The 19878-nt window shown below is 39.9% G+C and overlaps 1 protein-coding gene across 5 annotated transcripts in view; it reads right to left on the bottom strand.

Annotated features, from left to right (window-relative positions):
* Positions 1-1954: 1954 nt before the first annotated feature.
* Positions 1955-19878, bottom strand: part of FAM53A (family with sequence similarity 53 member A) — a 96182-nt gene continuing 78258 nt past the window's right edge. For all 5 annotated transcript variants that reach the window (XM_029083138.2, XM_029083140.2, XM_029083139.2 and 2 more), the window contains one exon: positions 1955-3381. In XM_029083138.2, the coding sequence (XP_028938971.1) occupies positions 3055-3381 (327 nt within the window). In that variant the 3' untranslated portion in view covers positions 1955-3054. The remainder of the gene's footprint in view (positions 3382-19878) is intronic.

Genomic DNA, 19878 nt, shown 5'->3' with positions numbered 1-19878 from the left:
AGGGAGTAAATCTGGGTGACGCAGAAGGGAATGGGAGAAGAGAAAATGAGGACTTAGGGAAGGCCTCTTGGGGGAGCTGAGCCTTTAAAAAGGCTTTGAAGGGGGGAAGAGTCATTGCCTGTCGGATTTGAGGAGGGCATTCCAGGCCAGAGGCAAGACTTGGGTGAGAGGTCGGTGGCGAGACAGATGGTATCGAGGTACGGTGATTAGGTTGGCATTAGAGGAGCAAAGTGTGTGTGTGCTGTGTTGTAGTAGGAGAGCAGCGAGGTCAGGTAAGCGGGGACAAGGTGACAGAGCTATAAAGCCGATGGTAAGGAGTTTCTGTTTGATGTGGAGGCGGATGGGCAACCACTGGAGGTTTCTGAGGAGTGGGGAAACACGGTCTCAACACTTCCACAGAAAAATGATCCAGTCAAGTCAAGTGAAGTATGGACTGCCGTGAAGAGAGACTGAAGGCAAGGGAGGTCAAATGGAGGCTGAGTAGTCAAGGCAGGTTACAATAAGTACAATACAGAAGCAGCTTGGCTCAGTGGAAAGAGCCTGGGCTTGGGAGTCAGAGGTCGTGGGTTCTAATCCCAGCTCTGACACTTGACAGCTGTGTGACTTTGGGCAAGTTACTTAACTTTTCTGTGCCTCAGTTACCTCATCTGTAAAATGGGGATTAAAACTGTGAGCCCCGCGTGGGACAACCTGATCACCTTGTATCCCCCAGCGCTTAGAACAGTGCTTTGCACATAGTAAGCGCTTAACAAATACCACCATTTATTTACTTTAGTAAGTGCCTAAATATCAAAAAAAACCCTCCAGTCTTCTAGCATCGAAACTAAGCTCATGTTAACGACAGGTTCACCAGGTGGGCCGTTGTAGAGAATGAGCAACAGCAGGATACCAAAACAGCTGCTGCGTGGAACCTGAAACTGAAAACAAGGAGGGCAGAGGAAATGTTTTAAGGGCACAGTAAAACAATGTCTCAGGCAATGTTGTACCCCAGCTGAAAACTGGGGGTCAACTGCAGAGGTCAGACTAGCTGCATGGCACACCGCTATTAAGAAAGGAGTGGCTCTTTTCAGGCTTCATATGGAATGAGAGACAAAGAGTCCAGAGATGAAAAGAGTGTCAAGCACCGCAAATATTCATAATAATAACTATTATTATTATGGTATTTGTTAAGCACTTACTATGTGCCAAGCACTGTTCTAAGCCCTAGGGTAGATACAAGGTAATCAGGTGGTCCCACTTGGGGCTCACAGTCTTAATCCCCATTTTACTGATGAGTTAACTGAGACCCAGAGAAGTAAAGTGACTCATCCAAAGTCACACAGCAGACAAGTGGCAGAGCCGGGATTAGAACCCACGACCTCTGACTCCCAAGCCCGGGGTCCTTCCACTAAGCAACACTGCCTCGCATATGACAACCCAATAAGCAATGACTGTTTTTATGTGTATATCGCCTGGGAATATCAATCCTGCATCGGCCTTTTCAGCTGTACACACAGTCACAAGTGAGTTTCCCCATTAAAGGGTCTTGTTTGAATTTGAAGTCATACACACACGTATCTTTACATAAATCCCGGCTCCGCCACTCGTCTGCTCTGTAGCCTTGGGCAAGTCACTTTACTTTTCTGTGTCTCAGTCACCTCACCTGTAAAATGGGGATTAAGACTGTAAACCCCAGATGGAACAGGGACTGCATCCAACCCTATTTGCGTGTATGCATCCCGGTGCCTAGTACAGTGCCTGGCACATAGTAAGCACTTAACAAGTAGGATAATTATTTTCATTACGTAAAATTCACGTCCCCCTTAAAACCAAACAACTTGCTTTCCCCACGTTTAACCGGGAACTAAACTGCAGGTATCACTTAATGTTATTTGGACACGGAATTTCACTTTCTTTAAACCTGAGAAATTAAACGATAATTCTTTTTCAAAGATAAATGTCTTCATTCTTTCTGTTGCCATTAATCCCATTTATTCACCTAAGATTGTCCAAAGTGAATATTTATACATTTTTCCGCACACAGTACTGTGGGTAGGTGATAAACGTAAAGAACGTGAATGGAAAATAATACTCCACACTATGTTCTTGTGCTGAACAAAGCTCAGAGCGGGAACTGTCAGTTGACATACAACATCAGAATAATTCAAACAAAATTAGAAATCAGAAAACCATACATGCAAAGCAAAATGTCTTTTATTTAATTCAAGGACTAGTTTCCGTCTAGTATTGCTGAGGGGCTCACCTCCTGGGGAACTGATCATTACAAAGTCCCTGTCTAAAAGTTGAAGTGCTCTTGTTGTACATTCTTCTGAACCACAGAAAATGAAATAATAACGACCAGAAGTTTGGAAGCTACTTGCAGTTTTACCCCACCTAAATTAGCATTGCTTCAGGCTAGAAAACAATTCAAGTAGTAAAATCATGGAAAATATTAACCTTTAAGGTCACTACTACATTTTGATCAAAAAGTCTGAATGTATGAAAAAAAAATCATTTGTACATGTCATGAAGTTCATAACCACTCAATAAGGAGTCACTTACAATATTTTGGACCGGGTGTCAACCAGAAACTTGAAGAGTTCAGACCACCAGAGACTCAATGTTAACTCCCAATTAAATAACGCAACTCACTTTTCACATTATGCTTTTCAACAAAAGGAACGTATACCCGCACCGGAATCACTGTAGGCAGATTTAGTTTTAATAGAATGCCCTTCTGAAAATTCATTTCAAAATAGAGAGCTTTCTTCACAACTGTAAAAGGCATAAAAATGCAAAATATTGTGTTAGGAAAATTTTAATCAAAATTACTCCTTAATGTTCAAAATAACATTTAACCTCCTATTTTTTTTTCTGTCAATATACCGATCAACAGATGTAAGCAAATGACATTGTTTCACTTTCCCCTCCAACCTGAAATGTTTTTCTTCTAACCCAGGCCAAAAAAATAGCCGGTACGGAAATTGAGGGATATGGATTATGCGCAGCCATAGTAATCCACTATCATCTTCAATTTAGGACAGCTCGTCGGTTCTGATACGTAATTTCTGCCACTCAGTTGTTTTCAATCTGCTCTAGATCCAGGTCCCCACAGTCTAGAGGAAAGATGCCCTCTTCGGAACTCTCACAGTCACTTGTGTCCTCATCACTTTCACACGCTGCAGCTGCTTTCTTACAATCCCTTGTGTTGAAGCCTATTTGGCAGGGCCCATGGTGCCTCACTTCATCCAGCTGCTCTTTCACTGGACTGGAACCAGGGGTGATGATATTCATTAGGTCATTTGAGTCACATGGGGAGGACACGATCGTCTTCATTTGCGTATCATCTTCATCGTCTTCTTCATAGTCGAGGGAGCAGAGGCTTTTCGAATTTTTTAAAGTCTGCAATCGGAAACAAAAAGCAATTTTCACATGAGCTACCCACACTTTTCAAAAACTTCACGAGCACCCGTGTGACTTGCGCTTTCACTACACGTGTTCAACAGAATGGCGCCAGGAATTTGGGAAATGTGCCTCCAGTGATGTGCATCTACCTGGAGGGGCTGGAGTGTGGGGGTCGAATGAAACGTGCATACAGTGGCCTGGGCAGAAGTACTACACCCCAAGTTTGCCTTAATGCAGAATTCTTCAAATATCCAAACCCTGCATTATCAGAGAACTGTTTAATAGCGGTTCCTGTTTTGTTTAGATGAACTATTTCATTCATAACTATAACAGTAAATGCAAGAAATAAGAAGTGACGGGATGGCAGATGAGTTTTGGGTTTTTTGTGGTTTTTTTTTTTTTTAAAGACACTGTTCTTTTGAGATGGGTAGCACGGCACTGAATGCTTTGGGTGCCTTTGGAAGAACAAAAATCCAGTCAGAATTTACACAGCCATAAATTCCACGAATGAAATGCATGATTCCTTCCTCCCTCCACCACAGCCCCAGCTTCTCAACCAAAAACTGTGTTGCCTACAATACCTGAGAGCTCATACCAGGGAAAATCTGATGCTATAAAAGCTATTTATTGCATACAGTTCTGTGTTGAACGGGAGTAAAACATACTCCCTTTACTGAAGTGAGAAACTCTGAAATACAATTACTATTTCTAAGCAAGCGATCTGACTCCCTAAAAAGGAATGCATTTCTAACATACTCAAGGACTGGCTTACTATTTCTGAATAAAATGAAAACAGAAGTCAAAAGGACAATGAACGGGCTGGACTTTGCTTACTGGAGGCTTTGTACACCCATACCCCTGAGCATAGATTTGTTTTCCCTTTATCTAAATCTTTTCACTTAAAAATGTTATTTCAAAATGACTTTTCATGATGATCAAATAGCATTACATTTCCCAAACACCTATATAGCTCAATTATGAATGAACATGAAAATATTTGTGAATCTAAGCACTTTGAAACCTATGTTCAGGGACTTACTAAATGCCAATCAATCAGTGGTGCAGAGCACTGTAGAGAAGCAGCGTGGCTCAGTGGAAAGAGCACGGGCTTTGGAGTCAGAGGTCATAAGTTCGAATCCCAGCTCTGCCACTTGTCAGCTGTGTGACTGTGGGCAAGTCACTTCACTTCTCTGGGCCTCAGTTACCTCATCTGTAAAATGGGGATTAAGACTGTGAGCCCCACGTGGGACATCCTGCTTCCCCTGTGTCTACCCCAGCACTTAGAACAGTGCTCGGCACATAGTAAGCGCTTAACAAATACCAACATTATTATTATTATTATTATTACTAAGTTCATCTGTACACTGTAAGCTCATTGTGGGCAAGGAATGTACCTGTTATACTGTACTCTCCCAGGGGCTTGATACAGTGCTCTGCACAAAGTAAGCACTCAATAAATACGACGGACTGAACTAAGTTAAGCACTTGAAAGAGTACAATACAGTAGCATTGGAAGATAAGTTCCCTTATCACCAGGACCTTACAGTTTAGATGGGGAGAGAGACAAAGAAATAAATTACGGATACATACATTAAGTGCTGTGTAGCTGACGGTGAGGTGAATGTCAAGTGCTTAAAGGGTATGGATTCAAGTGCATGGTCGGAGTAGGGAAAATGGGGAAGGCCTCTTGACAGCGATGAGATTTTAATACGATTTTGAAGGTGGGGAGAATGATGGTCTGACACATATGAAGAGGGAGGGAGTTCCAGGCCGGAAGCAGGACAAGGGCAAGGGGTCGGCGGTGAGATAGATGAGATCGAGGTACAGTGAGTAGGTTAGAAGAGTGAAGGGTTATAATAAGAAATCAGCAATGTTGGTTGGTATTTGTTAAGCGCTTACTATGTGCTGAGCACTGTTCTAAGCACTGGGGTAGATACAGGGTAATCAAGTTGTCCCACGTGAGGCTCACAGTTAATCCCCATTTTACAGATGAGGTAACTGAGGCACAGAGCAGTTAAGTGACTTGCCCAAAGTCACACAGCTGACAAGTGGCAAGATAGAAGGGGACAAGTTATTTGAGTGCTTTAAAGCCAGTGGAAAGGAGTTTGTGTTTGATGCAAAGGTGGATGGGCAACCATTGGAGGTTTTTGAGTGGAGAGAGGTGGATTGACTTTTTCATTCTAGAAACATGATCTGGAGAGCAGAGTGAAGTAAAGACTGGAGTGGGGAGAGACAGGAGGTAAGGCCGTCAAAGAAGAGGTTGATGCAGTAGTCCAAGTGGGATGTAAGGGCTTGAATCAGAAGAGGAGCAGTTTGGGTGGAGAGGAAAAGGCAGATTTTAGTCATGCTGTGAAGGCAGAATCTACAGGATTTGGTGACAAATTGAAAAAATGGGTTGAATGACAGAGATGAGTCGAGGAAAATGCCAAGATTACTGGCTTGAGAGGCAGCGAGGATGGTGGTGTGGTTCTACAGTGATGGGAAAAATCAAGGGAAGGATAGGGTTTAGGTGAGAAGATGAGAAGTTCTGTTTTGGATTTCTTAAGTTTGAGGTGTCAGCAGGACATCCAAGTGGAGGTGTCCTAAAAGCAGAAGGAAATGCGAGACTGCAAAGGAGAGAGAGCAGGACTGACGAGGATAATTTGGGATTCGTGTGCACAGAGATGGTAGTTGAAGCCGTGGGAGTGAATGAGAACAGTGGTTTCCACCTTCTAGTTTATATTATTTGAGAACTCTGCCTATAGTTATAAAGAATTTTATGGTTTTTAGCATCTTTCTGCAGAGATGAAATATTCTAGGCCCCACTCTGTACCATCATTCAATGTATGAACCTCTGACAGATGGTTCAGTGATAACTGCTGAGATCTTCTCTTATGTTACTGTAACGTGTACCAAATTCACAGATTGTGGCTGAATATTAAAACAGCATGCCTCCTAATGAATTCTAGTTTACATAATCTATAGAAAATGTTCTCAATACCACATGAATGATTGAGAATGAAACCTGAAAATTAAAAATCTAACAGTCTAAGTACGATTGTGTAATAGACACCACAAACATCACACCTGGGAACCTGAAAAATCTGCTTAAACAGGTTGGCAGTTTGCTTTAAAGGCAGTCCTTGGATTTAAGATGCTTGGAGTAAAGACAGGGCTAAACTTACACCCTGTTTCAACTTAAACCCCAACTGTTTGGATTCAATACCAGCTTCCTTTAGGACGATAGCTTCAGAAGTGTGGGCAGAGGGGCGGAGGAGGAGGGGGCAAAGGAGGCTTAAAGAAATGGGGAGGGCAGAAAGATAATTGGAGGGGGGGGAGTCCATGGTATAGAGACCATGGGCTCGCATTACCTGATTATCAAGACAGCCACCCCCACCCCCTGCAATCATGAAATCTTTCTGTCCCAGTACACACACATTAATGTAGCTAGATTACTCATCTCTAATTGACCGAGTTTACAATTCTGGGTAATTTGGGTGAAAATAGGGTACCCAACATTAGTTCAGAAAGGAATCTTCCATTTATAACATTGTCCCTTATAAGAAAATTGGTTGTGCTTACAACATTCCAGGAAAGACCCATCAACTGTATTGTGGGGTCTGACGACTGGCTGACCCAGTATCAATAACTTTTCAAATCTACATTTTAAAATAAACTTGAAGCCTACTTCAAGTTGCCACATTCCCCCTGATGTCTGGCTTTAAAGGAAGACGGTTTCCTTTTAGGCCATGATATATTATGATTACTGCCCACTCATCTGTGTAGATGAGTTAACACTTAAAAGGGGAGATTTTGAATCCCTGTATGATTTTGCAGTCAACTTTCATCAAGTTAGCCCTTAAAATTATGCACAGCTGCCCCTCTGGACAATATCAGTAAATAGCTTGTAAAACTGCAAGTAGCTACATTGAAATCACTTGAAAGAGAACTTTAGGTACTTTATTATTCAGTGCAACATTTACTGTGTTCAATTGGCTGTTAATCCACTTGTCCAAACCATAGAAAATGAAAAATAGGTGGGTTTATTATCTTTAACAGCACAATCCCACCATTTTGTGGAAAGCAAAAGATCCACACTGAAAATACATTCACGCTTTCCAAGAGAGGCTTTACATGTACTGCACAAGTACAGTACCACACCTTTCAAGCACAATCGCTCAGCAGGGAAGCAATGAGTATGAGTTCAATGGTATTCACTTCACACAAGATGCTGAAATAGCAAAACAAAAGAATCCGGACCTGGCAGTTGGATAACTCAATCAACTAAAAGTATGCATTTGAATGAAAAAATAAATAAATAAAATAAAGAGGCTCAATATAGTTTAAAAGGAGTGGGATAATAAAATGGCTGATGTTAGAGCATGTAGAGAAAACAATGATGGTGGGGAAAAAGAAAATATCCCTAGACTCTCACTTGCAAATCAAATTGGCCAGGCTCACATTAACTTGAAAGTAAGCTAATCTTGTATGTATGTAGGCCTTACAAATTTTCTGGTTCAGGAATCCACACAGAAATCACTATATAAGTGTGGAAGGCACAAGAATCAATGGTATTTATTGAGCGCTTACTATGGGCAGAACACTGTACTAAGCACTTGGGCTAGTACAATACACATTCCCCGCCCATAACAAGCTAGAAATTTCACAACTATATCTGCTAGAGTAGTTCATCATACCCTCAAAAGATATAGTAGGTTATTAATACGTCTAGCTTTTGACAGAAAATTCCCAATTCAACTAAGAAATAATTTCTGTGAAGAAAACTATCAAGAAAAATGTCAAATACACTCCAGTGTCTTCAAGACTTTTCCCAAAGCTGTTTCACTCAAATGCTACTGTATGTTGAGACACTATGCCTGAGCGCTTGGTTCGCAATGTGGAATAGTGATGGCTGCGCACAATGGCATGCTTGGACTGAGTTTCATCATCAGGACTGTCAACCTGGAAAACAAACTATTTATGAGGCAATCTATGTTAAGGTAAAATGGAAAACAAAGCAAAGTCTCTGGAGTTGTCAATGATTAAATAGCACAAGAAATACTTGTTCAGATGTGATTTTAGGTTTATAAAAGAAAACTTCTGAAATTTGGACCTACCTTTACCAGTTCAGTCTTAAAAATCTAATTCTGAACCACAGGGACAGAAGTGTACAATTGCTACTCATTTCCAAATTCAAAAAGTACAATTCTCTACCCTAGATATCCCATTTACCACGGAAGGTGAAAGCCATTAATTTAGCCAGCAACAGATATACTGGCCTAAAAAGACATGTTCTATAACAGCTTCCAACCCACTCATTAAACTAAATTCCCTTCCCTCACAAAGCACCCAAATCTATTCCCAAATTGCACTGGGAACATGCATATTTGTCTTCTATTATATCATATATGGGCTGTGCATATATACGCACAGCAGGGCAGGTCATCTCTTAAGTCATAAGGGAAGCAATAAGCAGCTGCTTTTGAAGACTAGCAACTACGAAGAGTTGAACTTTCTGGCTGATGCAGCGCAAAGACCCCTAAGGACATGATGTAGGCTTTGGGACCGAATAGCAGTCAATATGATTACATTTCTGGGGCTGCCTCTCAGGAGGTAATGGACAGGGACTGTCTCTAACTGTTACTGATTTGTACATTCCAAGCGGTTAGTACAGTGCTCTGCACATAGTAAGCGCTCAATAAATACTATTGAATGAATGAAAGTGTTGGCTTGACCCCTGAACCTGGATGGGAAGTGGCCCTCCAGGATTCGGAGGCTGGATCTATTTAATAATAGCAATAACAACAATGGTATTTGTTAAGGCCTTACTATGTGCCAAGCACAATGCTAAGTGCTGAAACAAACACCCTTACCTTCCCACTTATGCCATACCAATTGCCTCAGTACTTTTGTACTTATTCATTTCTCTATTCTTTTAGACCACTTATTCTGCTTCTCAATCATAATTATGGCATACTTGCCAAGTTGATAGCCACAGGGTTTTCCACAAGATTATCAACTCGAAGGATAAAGATGGTGTTTTAGACCCTGAAATAGTAGTAATCTCATTGAGGGCAGGGACCATGTCTCCCAGCTGTTATATTGTACTCTCCCAACTGCTTAGTACAGTCCTAATGTTGGTATTTGTTAAGCGCTTACTATGTGCCGAGCACTGTTCTAAGCGCTGGGGTAGACATAGGGGAATCAGGTTGTCCCACGTGGGGCTCACAGTCTTAATCCCCATTTTACAGATGAGGGAACTGAGGCACAGAGAAGTTAAGTGACTTGCCCACAGTCACACAGCCGACAAGTGGCAGAGCTGGGATTCGAACTCATGAGCCCTGACTCCAAAGCCCATGCTCTTTCCACTGAGCCACGCTGCTTGTCCTCTGCACAAAAGAAGTGCTCAATAAATATGAATGACTGAATTAGGCCTCCGTGGCTGGGAGGCCCTTGATAAATACCGTTAATACTGATACATGTAAAGAAGGAGAAAGACTGGCTAAGAAAATTATGTTATTAGAAAAAAAAAAAGACCTAGGGATTAGAGTACCTCACAAACTCAATGTAGGTGAGCAACCTAGTGGATTATTTAAAAGTTATATGATTATTGGGACTCAGTTCATGAATACTGACATGCCGCAAGAGGGTGGCTAATTTACAATCTATAAAGCTCATATAATCTTCTAAAATTAAGGCAAGGCAAACTCCTTTCCCAGAAGTGTTTAAGTGCAATGAGCAGCTTAAACACATATGCATATATTGGGAAGCACTTAAAGACAAAGACTTGAAAAACCTCAAAAGCCTCCTGAAGACCTGTCAGAAACGCTGGATAGACATGCTAGCTTAGCTAAAGGGAAGCAGTGCAGTGTGAGGAGAAAGAGTTTCGCACATGCACGCAGAAGTCGACCCAAGTATGAGTATTCTAACATAAACTTTTACTTAACGCAGGTTTCAGCAACAATGTGTATCCCATGTCATCAGAGAACTCATTTGATTTAAATCTCAGTCTTTAGGTCACCTTGCATAGTCCTTGGCCCAAAACATCCAAAAGTCTGGCAATTTTTTTTTAATTTTATTGGTATTTGTTAAGCGCTTACTATGTGCCAGGCACCTTATTACGTGCTGGAGTAGAACCTGGCAGTCCAATATCAGATGTTTCCATGTTTCTATCTCTTCACAATCATATCTGGGTCAGCAGTATCCCCACCCTGACCCTCTTTCATATTTACTTTTATCCCTAGGTTTCCTTACATTGGGAGTGATGGGATGCCATTGTATTTACCAACCCAACTTAATTTGTTCAAATTAAAAAACAAAAAACAAAATCTTTGTTATCCTTACAGTAGACCTTTCCCCCAAATACCAGCAGTTGGGAAATTTAATATATTCCTTTTCCTACCTCACAGGGCTTTGGAGGACAAAATGTGAAAGCACTTTAGGTAAAAATAAAAACAGAAAGTTGTATTAAAGGACTTTAGTTTGCGGGTTCTAAAATGAATGTTCACAGTAGAATCAATTTTTGTTTTAATAATAATAATAATAATGTTGGTATTTGTTAAGCGCTTACTATGTGCCGAGCACTGTTCTAAGCGCTGGGGTAGACACAGGGCAATCAGGTTGTCCCACGTGGGGCTCACAGTCTTAATCCCCATTTTACAGATGAGGGAACTGAGGCACCGAGAAGTTAAGTGACTTGCCCAAAGTCACACAGCTGACAAGTGGCCGAGCTGGGATTCGAACCCATGACCTCTGACTCCAAAGCCCGTGCTCTTTCCACTGAGCCACGCTGCAGAATAGCTTCTGATGAATGAGAACTGTGCATCCTCTAATTTCTGCAGCAACAATTCTCAAATCACTCCCACCGCACACTGCTTTGAATGATCTATCAAAAACTCTGCAATCGTCTGTCCCTAAAACTAAGCTGGCACAACACTGAAAAAAATAGCCTGCTTGGTAGAAGTAGCCAGTTTATAGAACTGCCCTTGGCAATCCTGCTCAAATTTCCAATCAGTCAGAAGTGATGCCAGCTATTTCATTCCAAATTCTCTCCTCTCTTTCCCCTACAATTCTTGGAATTATACGTTGATTGAACCACGCTTGGGTTTTCCGCTGACTCCTAGCCAACTGTAACGAATACTCACCTTCAAATGTACGTATACTATCACCGTAATATTTTACCTTGAGGGTTTGGGGAAAATTGATAAAGTAGACATTTCAGCCCCCAAAGTATTGATACAAAATATATAATTTGAACCAAATGTTATGCACTTTGGGTTGTACTTCCTATGGGATTGTGGTAAAAAAAGGATTAGGAAAATGCACATATAGGCAGAGGCTGACTGCTTGGCAGCTAAATAAAAAAAAGGGAAGCACTAGGGTAAGTAAAGTTGGGGCAGCCAGCTGACAGGCAGCCCTAAATTGGCTTTGGAGAATTTTAGCAATCTTGACTAAAATGTTTGTCACATTCTTTAAATGAGATATAATAAGTTACTTATTTAATGTCCATCTCCCCAAAGTATTTAAAATCCTTCCCTTTTTTCTACCAATATGACTCAATGTTTGGATTAAACCATTACAGTGATCATTTAAAAAAATAAGCATAGCATACTAGCTTCCTGCCTTTTCTTAATTCAGATATGAATGTCGCTTTGAAATGCTTCAAAACTGTAGATGGTTAATCCAATTTCAGTAATGATGGAAGATGAATAACTTTTATTTTATTACCACAGGTTAGATCAGGATTTAACAGTAACCAAAGGAAATGCTCCATAAAAGCCAAAGTCAAAGAAGTGTTTCCACTATGTGTGGCAAATTCCAATTATCACCTAGAAAGAAAATACAGGAGTCAAATATGAATGATCATGCAGAAACAGAAAACAGAGCTAACAAAAGCAAAAAAAAAAAAAAAAAAACCAACTCACTTGGAGGTTTTTTTTTTTTTTTTGGCTTTTAGCGTCAAGACATAAAATCACTAAAAGAAATACAAATCAAGATGCTTTGGCCAGGCTATTAGATAAAAACATATGTCATCCTCAGTTCAATTTTATCCTAGTATTTCTGCCCCTTCAAAAGATTCAAAAATCTGTAAAGAACAAAACTGTACATGCTTTTCTTTGCACTGCAGAAACTACTTTAATACTTTCCAAGTAAAAGTCTTTTTTAAACACTAAAAGGCCACCTGCCAACCCTGAGGACACATCTGGCTTCCGAGCCAGGATAGGTGGCAGGTAACATTTTCTCACACAATTAGCATCTTCAAGAAGAATGCGAGTAGTAAGAGGCAGAGCAGAAGGCCCTTTCAAAAATGAAACCTTGAAGTTTATGATTCCAGCCTGGTTTGGAACCTCATGCTTGCATGAATACAGAAAATAGATCATTCATTATGCTGGCATACTGAACCACATGACACTCTAACAGTGAAGTGGCCTGGTCCAGAAATAATGTAATAGCCCATTTCAGACCCAAATTTTTGCATATATTAAGATTTGCCACAGTGGGGTCTATCGACCTAAAGCCTCCGTCTAAGGACCAGATGTTCAGATGAAGTGTTTTAATGATTGAAAGATTGTCCATAATCCTAATCCCCTACAAGGATGTAACACTGCTGTTTTCCTTGTTCTGGGACTTCATTTAAAACATTTTTAAACTGATAATTTCTAAAATGGAATATTAAATGGGTCAAGTGATACAGTTTATTTAGCTGTTTTAATCAAGGTTCATTAAGACTACAAGTTCATTCGTTTTTACTGGGTGTTGCTCAAAAATGTCTGTAAATGACTATCACATCATTCTTTTTCAGGTTTATAAGGGCTACTCTGTTTTCTTCAGACATTAAGAGGCCATGCCACAGATCTTTAAGGGAATACATTAAGGTTAATATTTCTTTAACCAAATATGGTTGGTTATTACCCGATTTGTGTTAAAGAAAAACTACGGCAGTCTCAAGTTGCACTGTTAAATCCTCCATTTTTAAAGATCACTTTTCCTTTCAAAAGTAGTACCTAATTCATTTGAAAAAGATTCCAGGTTTCTCTCTACCTAAAACTGACCAGAAACCATGTACACAGTAAGTGCTAATTTGGTTTTCTAGAAAATCACATATCTAGTACTTGCTTAGGACCTTAAGCTTTGCCAAGTTTTATCTTATGCAAAGATGGTTTTCAAGCTCATGCTCTCCTGCAAGATATTGGACCAAGTCACCTGAATGCCCTCATTCCAACTTCACAGCCTGTGAAAGGAATTTTTTAAAAAAATGTTTAACCCTAGGAATGTAAATGTTACTATTTACTAAATTATTCATTTTGTATGCTTTGCCTAATTGGACTCTTGTAAACTAGTCTTGTCCTAAAACTAGATAGATAATACTTACAAAAATGAACTTTGACACAGATTTAATCCTAACACTGGAATGATCGTTAAAATTGAAAATGATTCCAATATTTCTCTAGCATTTGGCATCCTGACAGTCATATCTGGTGTGCTATTGTAAATATATATGATGAAAGACTTAGATATATGGCTAATAGCAATCCAAAAATGAATATTACCAATATTATCAGTTTAAATATGTACAAATTTCTATCTCCACAATACTTCTGTTTGTGTTTAACTGACGATTTAAGTTCATATCAGGAACTGTAAAATGACTGGTGCGATATTAAGCTGCCATTGATTGCTTGTCTCATTTTAAAATGTAAAACCAATATGAAATTATATTCATCAGCAAATGACAGATGTCAATTTCACCTATGTTACTGAGTTGCTTTAGCAAGTCAACTCCAACCAGCATTTTAAGCCTTATATGAATTAGGTCATAAAATTTGCTACAGATTGGAAAAAAGGACTGTGCTCAGGGGGCACATGTGCAACACTATGGTAAATGAGTGTGGCTCAGTGGAAAGAGCACAGGCTTGGGAGTCAGGTCACAGTTTCGAATCCCGGCTCTGCAACTTGTCAGCTGTGTGACTGTGGGCAAGTCACAACTTCTTTGTACCTCAGTTCCCTCATCTGTAAAATGGGGATTAAGACTGTGAGCCTCACATGGGAAAACCTGATTACACTGTATCTCCCCCAGCGCTTAGAACAGCGCTCTGCACATAGTAAGCGCTTAACAAACACCAACATTATTATTATTGTGTAACACTATGTGCATTTTTTTAACTTTTTTTTTTTAATGAAAAACTTACTAAAAGGAGCTCCAAAGAAAGGTGGCCACTGAAGGTCCTCGCAACTAACCAGGCAGAAAGATGCGCATGACGTACTATATTCTCCCAAGCACTTAGTACAGTGCTCCGCACAGGGTAAGCTCATTAAATAAGACTGACTGACACTGTACAAGTTAGGACAAGTATGTGGTGTAACAATGTCAAGGGGCCATTTTGCAAAAGTACTCTCATTGCCCATGACCCTAAGAGCACTTCCCTGGAGGGGATCCCTGGCCACCCCCACTTTGTCCAGACAGGTTGCAGTCCCCTCCAAGTTGCGAATGAACTCTGGGGCTGAGGCAGAGTTGGGGAACTCAGTAGCGGAAAACATGGGGGATGGAAGATTCAGCCTGAAAATGGTTCAATTAAGAGCCCCCAGATCTGTTTTAGTAATGGATAAGGCAGCTGAAAACTGAACTGATCGGTATAAAACCATGTAGATGGAGTGAAAGATTATTGCAAATACTTTCTTGCAAGATGTTTGTCTTAATATGGAGTATAGAGAAACACTGGTTATTTTCAAAGGAAAATTAGCCAAAGCTCCCTTTGTTAGGGTGAAGAAATTGTGGCTACTGGATATATCCAGAATGTTTTTCTCTTTGAAAATGTAACTGCAATTTGTACTCCAGAGAAGTTACTAAACTGGCTAACAGACCAAAAGGAAAGGTTTAGGTATTAAGACTGTTACAAAACCAACACAACTCGGAGAAGTATTTCATATAAAAAAATAGGACAGTAAATAGTCAACCTAAACCACCTAAAGTACATAATTACACAATGTGTTTATTGGGATTTTTAAGGCTTTAAACCAATATAAGATCTTTTTAAATACCTAGATATGAACCTATTGTATATAAACCAGCATGTGCATTTATCAATTTTTTTTTAATCAAATGGATGCTGGTAAATTGCTTCAGTGACATGGTTATGAGGCTAGCCCCAGAAAGAAGAAAATTCTAAATTGCTCTGTCATGTCAAAAATACATATTAAAACCACTTAGAAAAAATTTAGGGGCAAATTAATTTGCATTTTATTTTTTTCCACCCTCTCACATCTTACGATTGGCAAATCTATTCATCGCCTCTTGAAATATGATGAGGCAACAGGAGATTGATTTATTTCTCTCTCCCATAAACATCAAAGTATACAAACTTGACTGATAAATAACCAAGAATCTCAAAATTGCAAGTCGGTTATCCTTTAGAATGCCTGAGGTAAGTGGTCAGTGTAAAGAGAGAAATGTTGTTACTGGAACAGCCAATAATAATTTTTATTTATATATATATAGTTTTTAAAATATCCTATAAATTTAGGTTGCTATGTGAGAAAAATGGTAATAAACATGGCTGGCTAATATTTTCCAAACCTGGAAAAGTCAAAGTCCATAATAAATGAGGTTGGCATAGCCAACTAACTTGTTCCATTTCCCTGAACGTCAGACATCTGTTTTGCTTTTATCACACCTATATACCAATATCTGTGTTAAACAGAAACTGGTCTGTGCAATGCAAGTCTAGCAGAAAGACAGACACAAATGACAGTTAAACTGATTCAGATGTGCTATTTTTCTACAAAATGATGTTTTTATATCACTCACGACTCTTAGCCACATGTTTTTTTAAGCTGGGAAATGAGCACAGAACTAAATGAACTCCATGAAATGAGACAACATCAAAAACAAGAATCGGAGACTAAATTGCTTTAAGACGTTTATGATGGGCTAATAACCATGAAGATTTTCGATTCAGTCTAAATAATCACAAGTCTTAAAGTTACACCAACGTGTGAAATCAAATGGAAAAACATGATTTTACCACTGATAGATGACTACTAAAATACCTTGTTATGCTATCACCATCAAGTTGGGCATAATCCAGTCTTATCACAAGCTGGATCTAATAATTTTTAGCAAAAACCCAGCTGGTTGAAGCTTTATTTGGAGGTTATTGGATGACCTCTTTTGCAAAATGTCAAAGAAACTGGTCTGGTATTCATTAGCTGAGGCAATGGAGAATTCTACTTGCACTTAAGAACAACTTGCCAGAGAGGTAAAACAAATCTGCAGCTGATGTGAAATTTAATAGTCTCTCATTAGTATTTATCAGAATGAAGCTATTATATATATGTATAGTATATATATAATATATTTATATTTTAATCAGTGTTTGGAGGGATAGGGCTGGAGGAATACTGTTAAGGTGAATCCAAACTATAATGTGATGGTTGAGTTCTTGAACAACCTTATGGAGTAGGGGAGAAAAAAAAAAAACTCATGTTAAGAGTAACCACAGACCGAATAGGAATGAATGGGCTAGGGTTTTAGGGGTCAAATATAACCATGACTAAACATTTTTGATAGAAATTCCTATATTATTATTCCATCTACCCCTTCAGCCTCACCACATACTGTGTTTCTTTGTGTTTCCATAAAACTTTACAGAACGTAACACAGCCACCCTAACCAAGTGCCCTTCAGAACAGAACCGTGCAGCTGGGAAGCCGAGCCGCCCGCTCGCGACCATCTCTTCCTAGCCCGAATCCACTTCTGCCGACCTACGCACGGGGCTATTCCCGAGCGGACTTGTGCTGTGGGGAGAACGTTCCCCTACCACTTCCAATGTGTTCTCTCCCAACGTGCGAGGAAACCGAGTTGATCTGTAAAATGTCACGGGTTGAGGTGTTATCGGGTGAGGTGGATTTCCTTTCCTAGACTCTCCCTGGGGCTTAGACGCTCAGCTGTCCTTTGCCATCAGAGTAAAGGGAGCCCTGCAACACAGAGGCTCACTTCATTAAATGCCATTTTGGGCCTAATTTCACATTGTGCTTCCCTCCGCCGATGCAAAGAAAGCAGAGAGCCAGATGCTCTCTCTGCCCGCCACCTCAGTAGTGCTTCATTCACTCTTCCAAAAAACTTCAAGCCCCCATTCAAAACTAAGTACCCCCGGCCTGTACTCCCCTGTCTGAGGACAAAGTGCTGGCTTGTCTTCAGCTCACTTTTGATGCTTGATTATCATCTCCTCGCTCAGCCTACCGCTATCGCCTTTCCTTCTTCCCAAGCTTGCTGGAATTTGAACTTTAAATGGATGTCCTTCCTGGTAACAATAGATAAAAAGGAGGCCTTTGATTGTTCATGCGTTGCTGAAAAGAAAAGGCCCAAGATTCATCCTGGCTGCGACCTAAGCAGGATCTCATCAAGCCCCGCTCCCATTCCATTCCAATGTGACGCTTTAGCCTGTAGCTCCTCATTCAAACTCACTGTGTCTATGTTTCCATTCAAAAAGGATGAATTCCTCAGGTTTCCCCGTTAAGAAATTAAATGTTGATCCTGTGAATGAAGGGCAACACCGAACTTGGAAAGCAGCCAAAAAGGCTCTGTAATGCACAGCGGTCTGAAGTGAATTGAATACTTATTGATTGCTGGCTGAGGTTATAATTGCATTATTTATACGGAAGAAACGGCATAGATGCGATCGGTAGGCCTCGGCGCAAACATTTTCTTCTCGTCTGTTTTCCCAAGTTGCTTGTTCTGAGAACTTAATAAAATAATAATAATAAAAAACACAGCCTCTGAAACGTCACATTCAGGTCAAAAAAGAAAAAAAAAGACCCCCAAAAAACTAAGGTGTAGTTTTGCAAAAACCAGAATATTCCATTTAGTCTTTTGAAAATTCCTTTCATCATCTTTTGGAAATCCCTGCTAACAGGGGAAAAAAAAATAAAGCAACTTTACGGGCTCGGGGAAAACAATCCTAAGAGATTGCAAATATGCGGAGTCTTGAGTTGCAAACTTGAACAGAATTTAATAACCTTTTCACAAAGGGCAATGCATTTCTCACAAAGACCGTTACTCTGTGAAAAGTAACAAACGCTCATTAACTGCGCTAAGCCATCTGAAAAAGGCTCACTCCTGGCAATGTTTTTCTGGGAGATAGTTGCCAAGTTTCAACCTCATTAAACCCATAGATATTTTGTAACAAGTCCATTCTGTCAGGCCACACCACCGTTATAGAGAGGGAAATGAAAAGTGGAAGCAGCTGCTGCAGGCACCTTGCCCCAGCAGAGATGAGATGGTTCAAGCAGCAGCTGCCACCCAGGCAAGGACACCCGAAAAAACCCACCAAATTAACTCTTCAAACTCACATTTATATTCTGCTCTTAGCGTGGGACACGGCACCGGTGGCCCTCCTCAGCGTGACAAGAGGGGTAGGACTGAAGGGTTTGCCGGTTTCTTGAATTCCGATTAAAGTAACTGCTTTGGATACTTGCATACTGATTAAGTTCTCAGAAATGCTGGATGGCAAAGACACATTCATCTGCTCCCTGGGCACACTCGAGTGGCCTTGCTAACCAAATTAACAGCCCCCGATATTTACTGCTTTCGTCTCTTTTCAAAAAATGGCTCAAAATTCTAGAAGAATAAAAATATTTCATCACTACAAAAACGTACCACACGTTTGGTACAAATAACCTAAGAGTTCCATGTCTGTGTAATTCTTAGAAAGAACCTGCAAACACCAGAGTTGGATTGATATCTATATTAGTACATGCTGCTACGAGAACATCCCAATTAACTACAAAAATATTGCTCTTTCAATTAACTCCATCTCCTTGAATGTTTATAAAGGTTTGATATTTTTAAAAATTCAATCACTTTTGGCAAATCATATCTATAGATTGAGTTTCTCAAAATATAAACTCTTCAGTAGAAGAGGGAGTGGTTGGGGCATTTCAAAATCAAAATTAGTGTTTACATACACACAGTCACTATACTATCCCAATAGAATAATAAATAAAATTAGAAAATAACTATTACTCGAAAAGCTTGATAAGGATTTTTGGATCCAAGGCACCCATAACTAGTATTCAGTATCTATATTCTCTGCCACATAGGCCAGATTCAGAAATATTTATACCAAACTCTAGTAGTGATTTTAAGTCTTTTTTTTTTTAAAGTACGGCATTTATTTTGGGGATGGGGTACAAAAAAGTAAACAAATATAAATCAAGATGCTGTTTCCCTAACAGCAATAATCACATTTATTAAATGCTTACTAGGAACCAAAGTAAGCCCTATAGTAAATAAGTAAATAAATAAATAATAAATAGAAGGTCAGACAAGTCAGAGCCCTGGACCCACACAAAGGCACTCAGTCTAAGAAGGAGGAAGATGACAATTTTACTCCATTTTAAGGATGAGCAAACTATGGTATACAAAAATTAAGTGACATGTCCAAGATCACACACCAGGACATTCACGGAGTCAGGATTAAAACTAGTGTCTCCTGACTGCCAGTTCCGGGCTCTTTC

Source organism: Ornithorhynchus anatinus, chromosome 18 (assembly GCF_004115215.2).
Source record: "Ornithorhynchus anatinus isolate Pmale09 chromosome 18, mOrnAna1.pri.v4, whole genome shotgun sequence".
Lineage (NCBI taxonomy): Eukaryota > Metazoa > Chordata > Mammalia > Monotremata > Ornithorhynchidae > Ornithorhynchus > Ornithorhynchus anatinus.
This window is presented reverse-complemented; position numbering and strand designations above follow the sequence as displayed.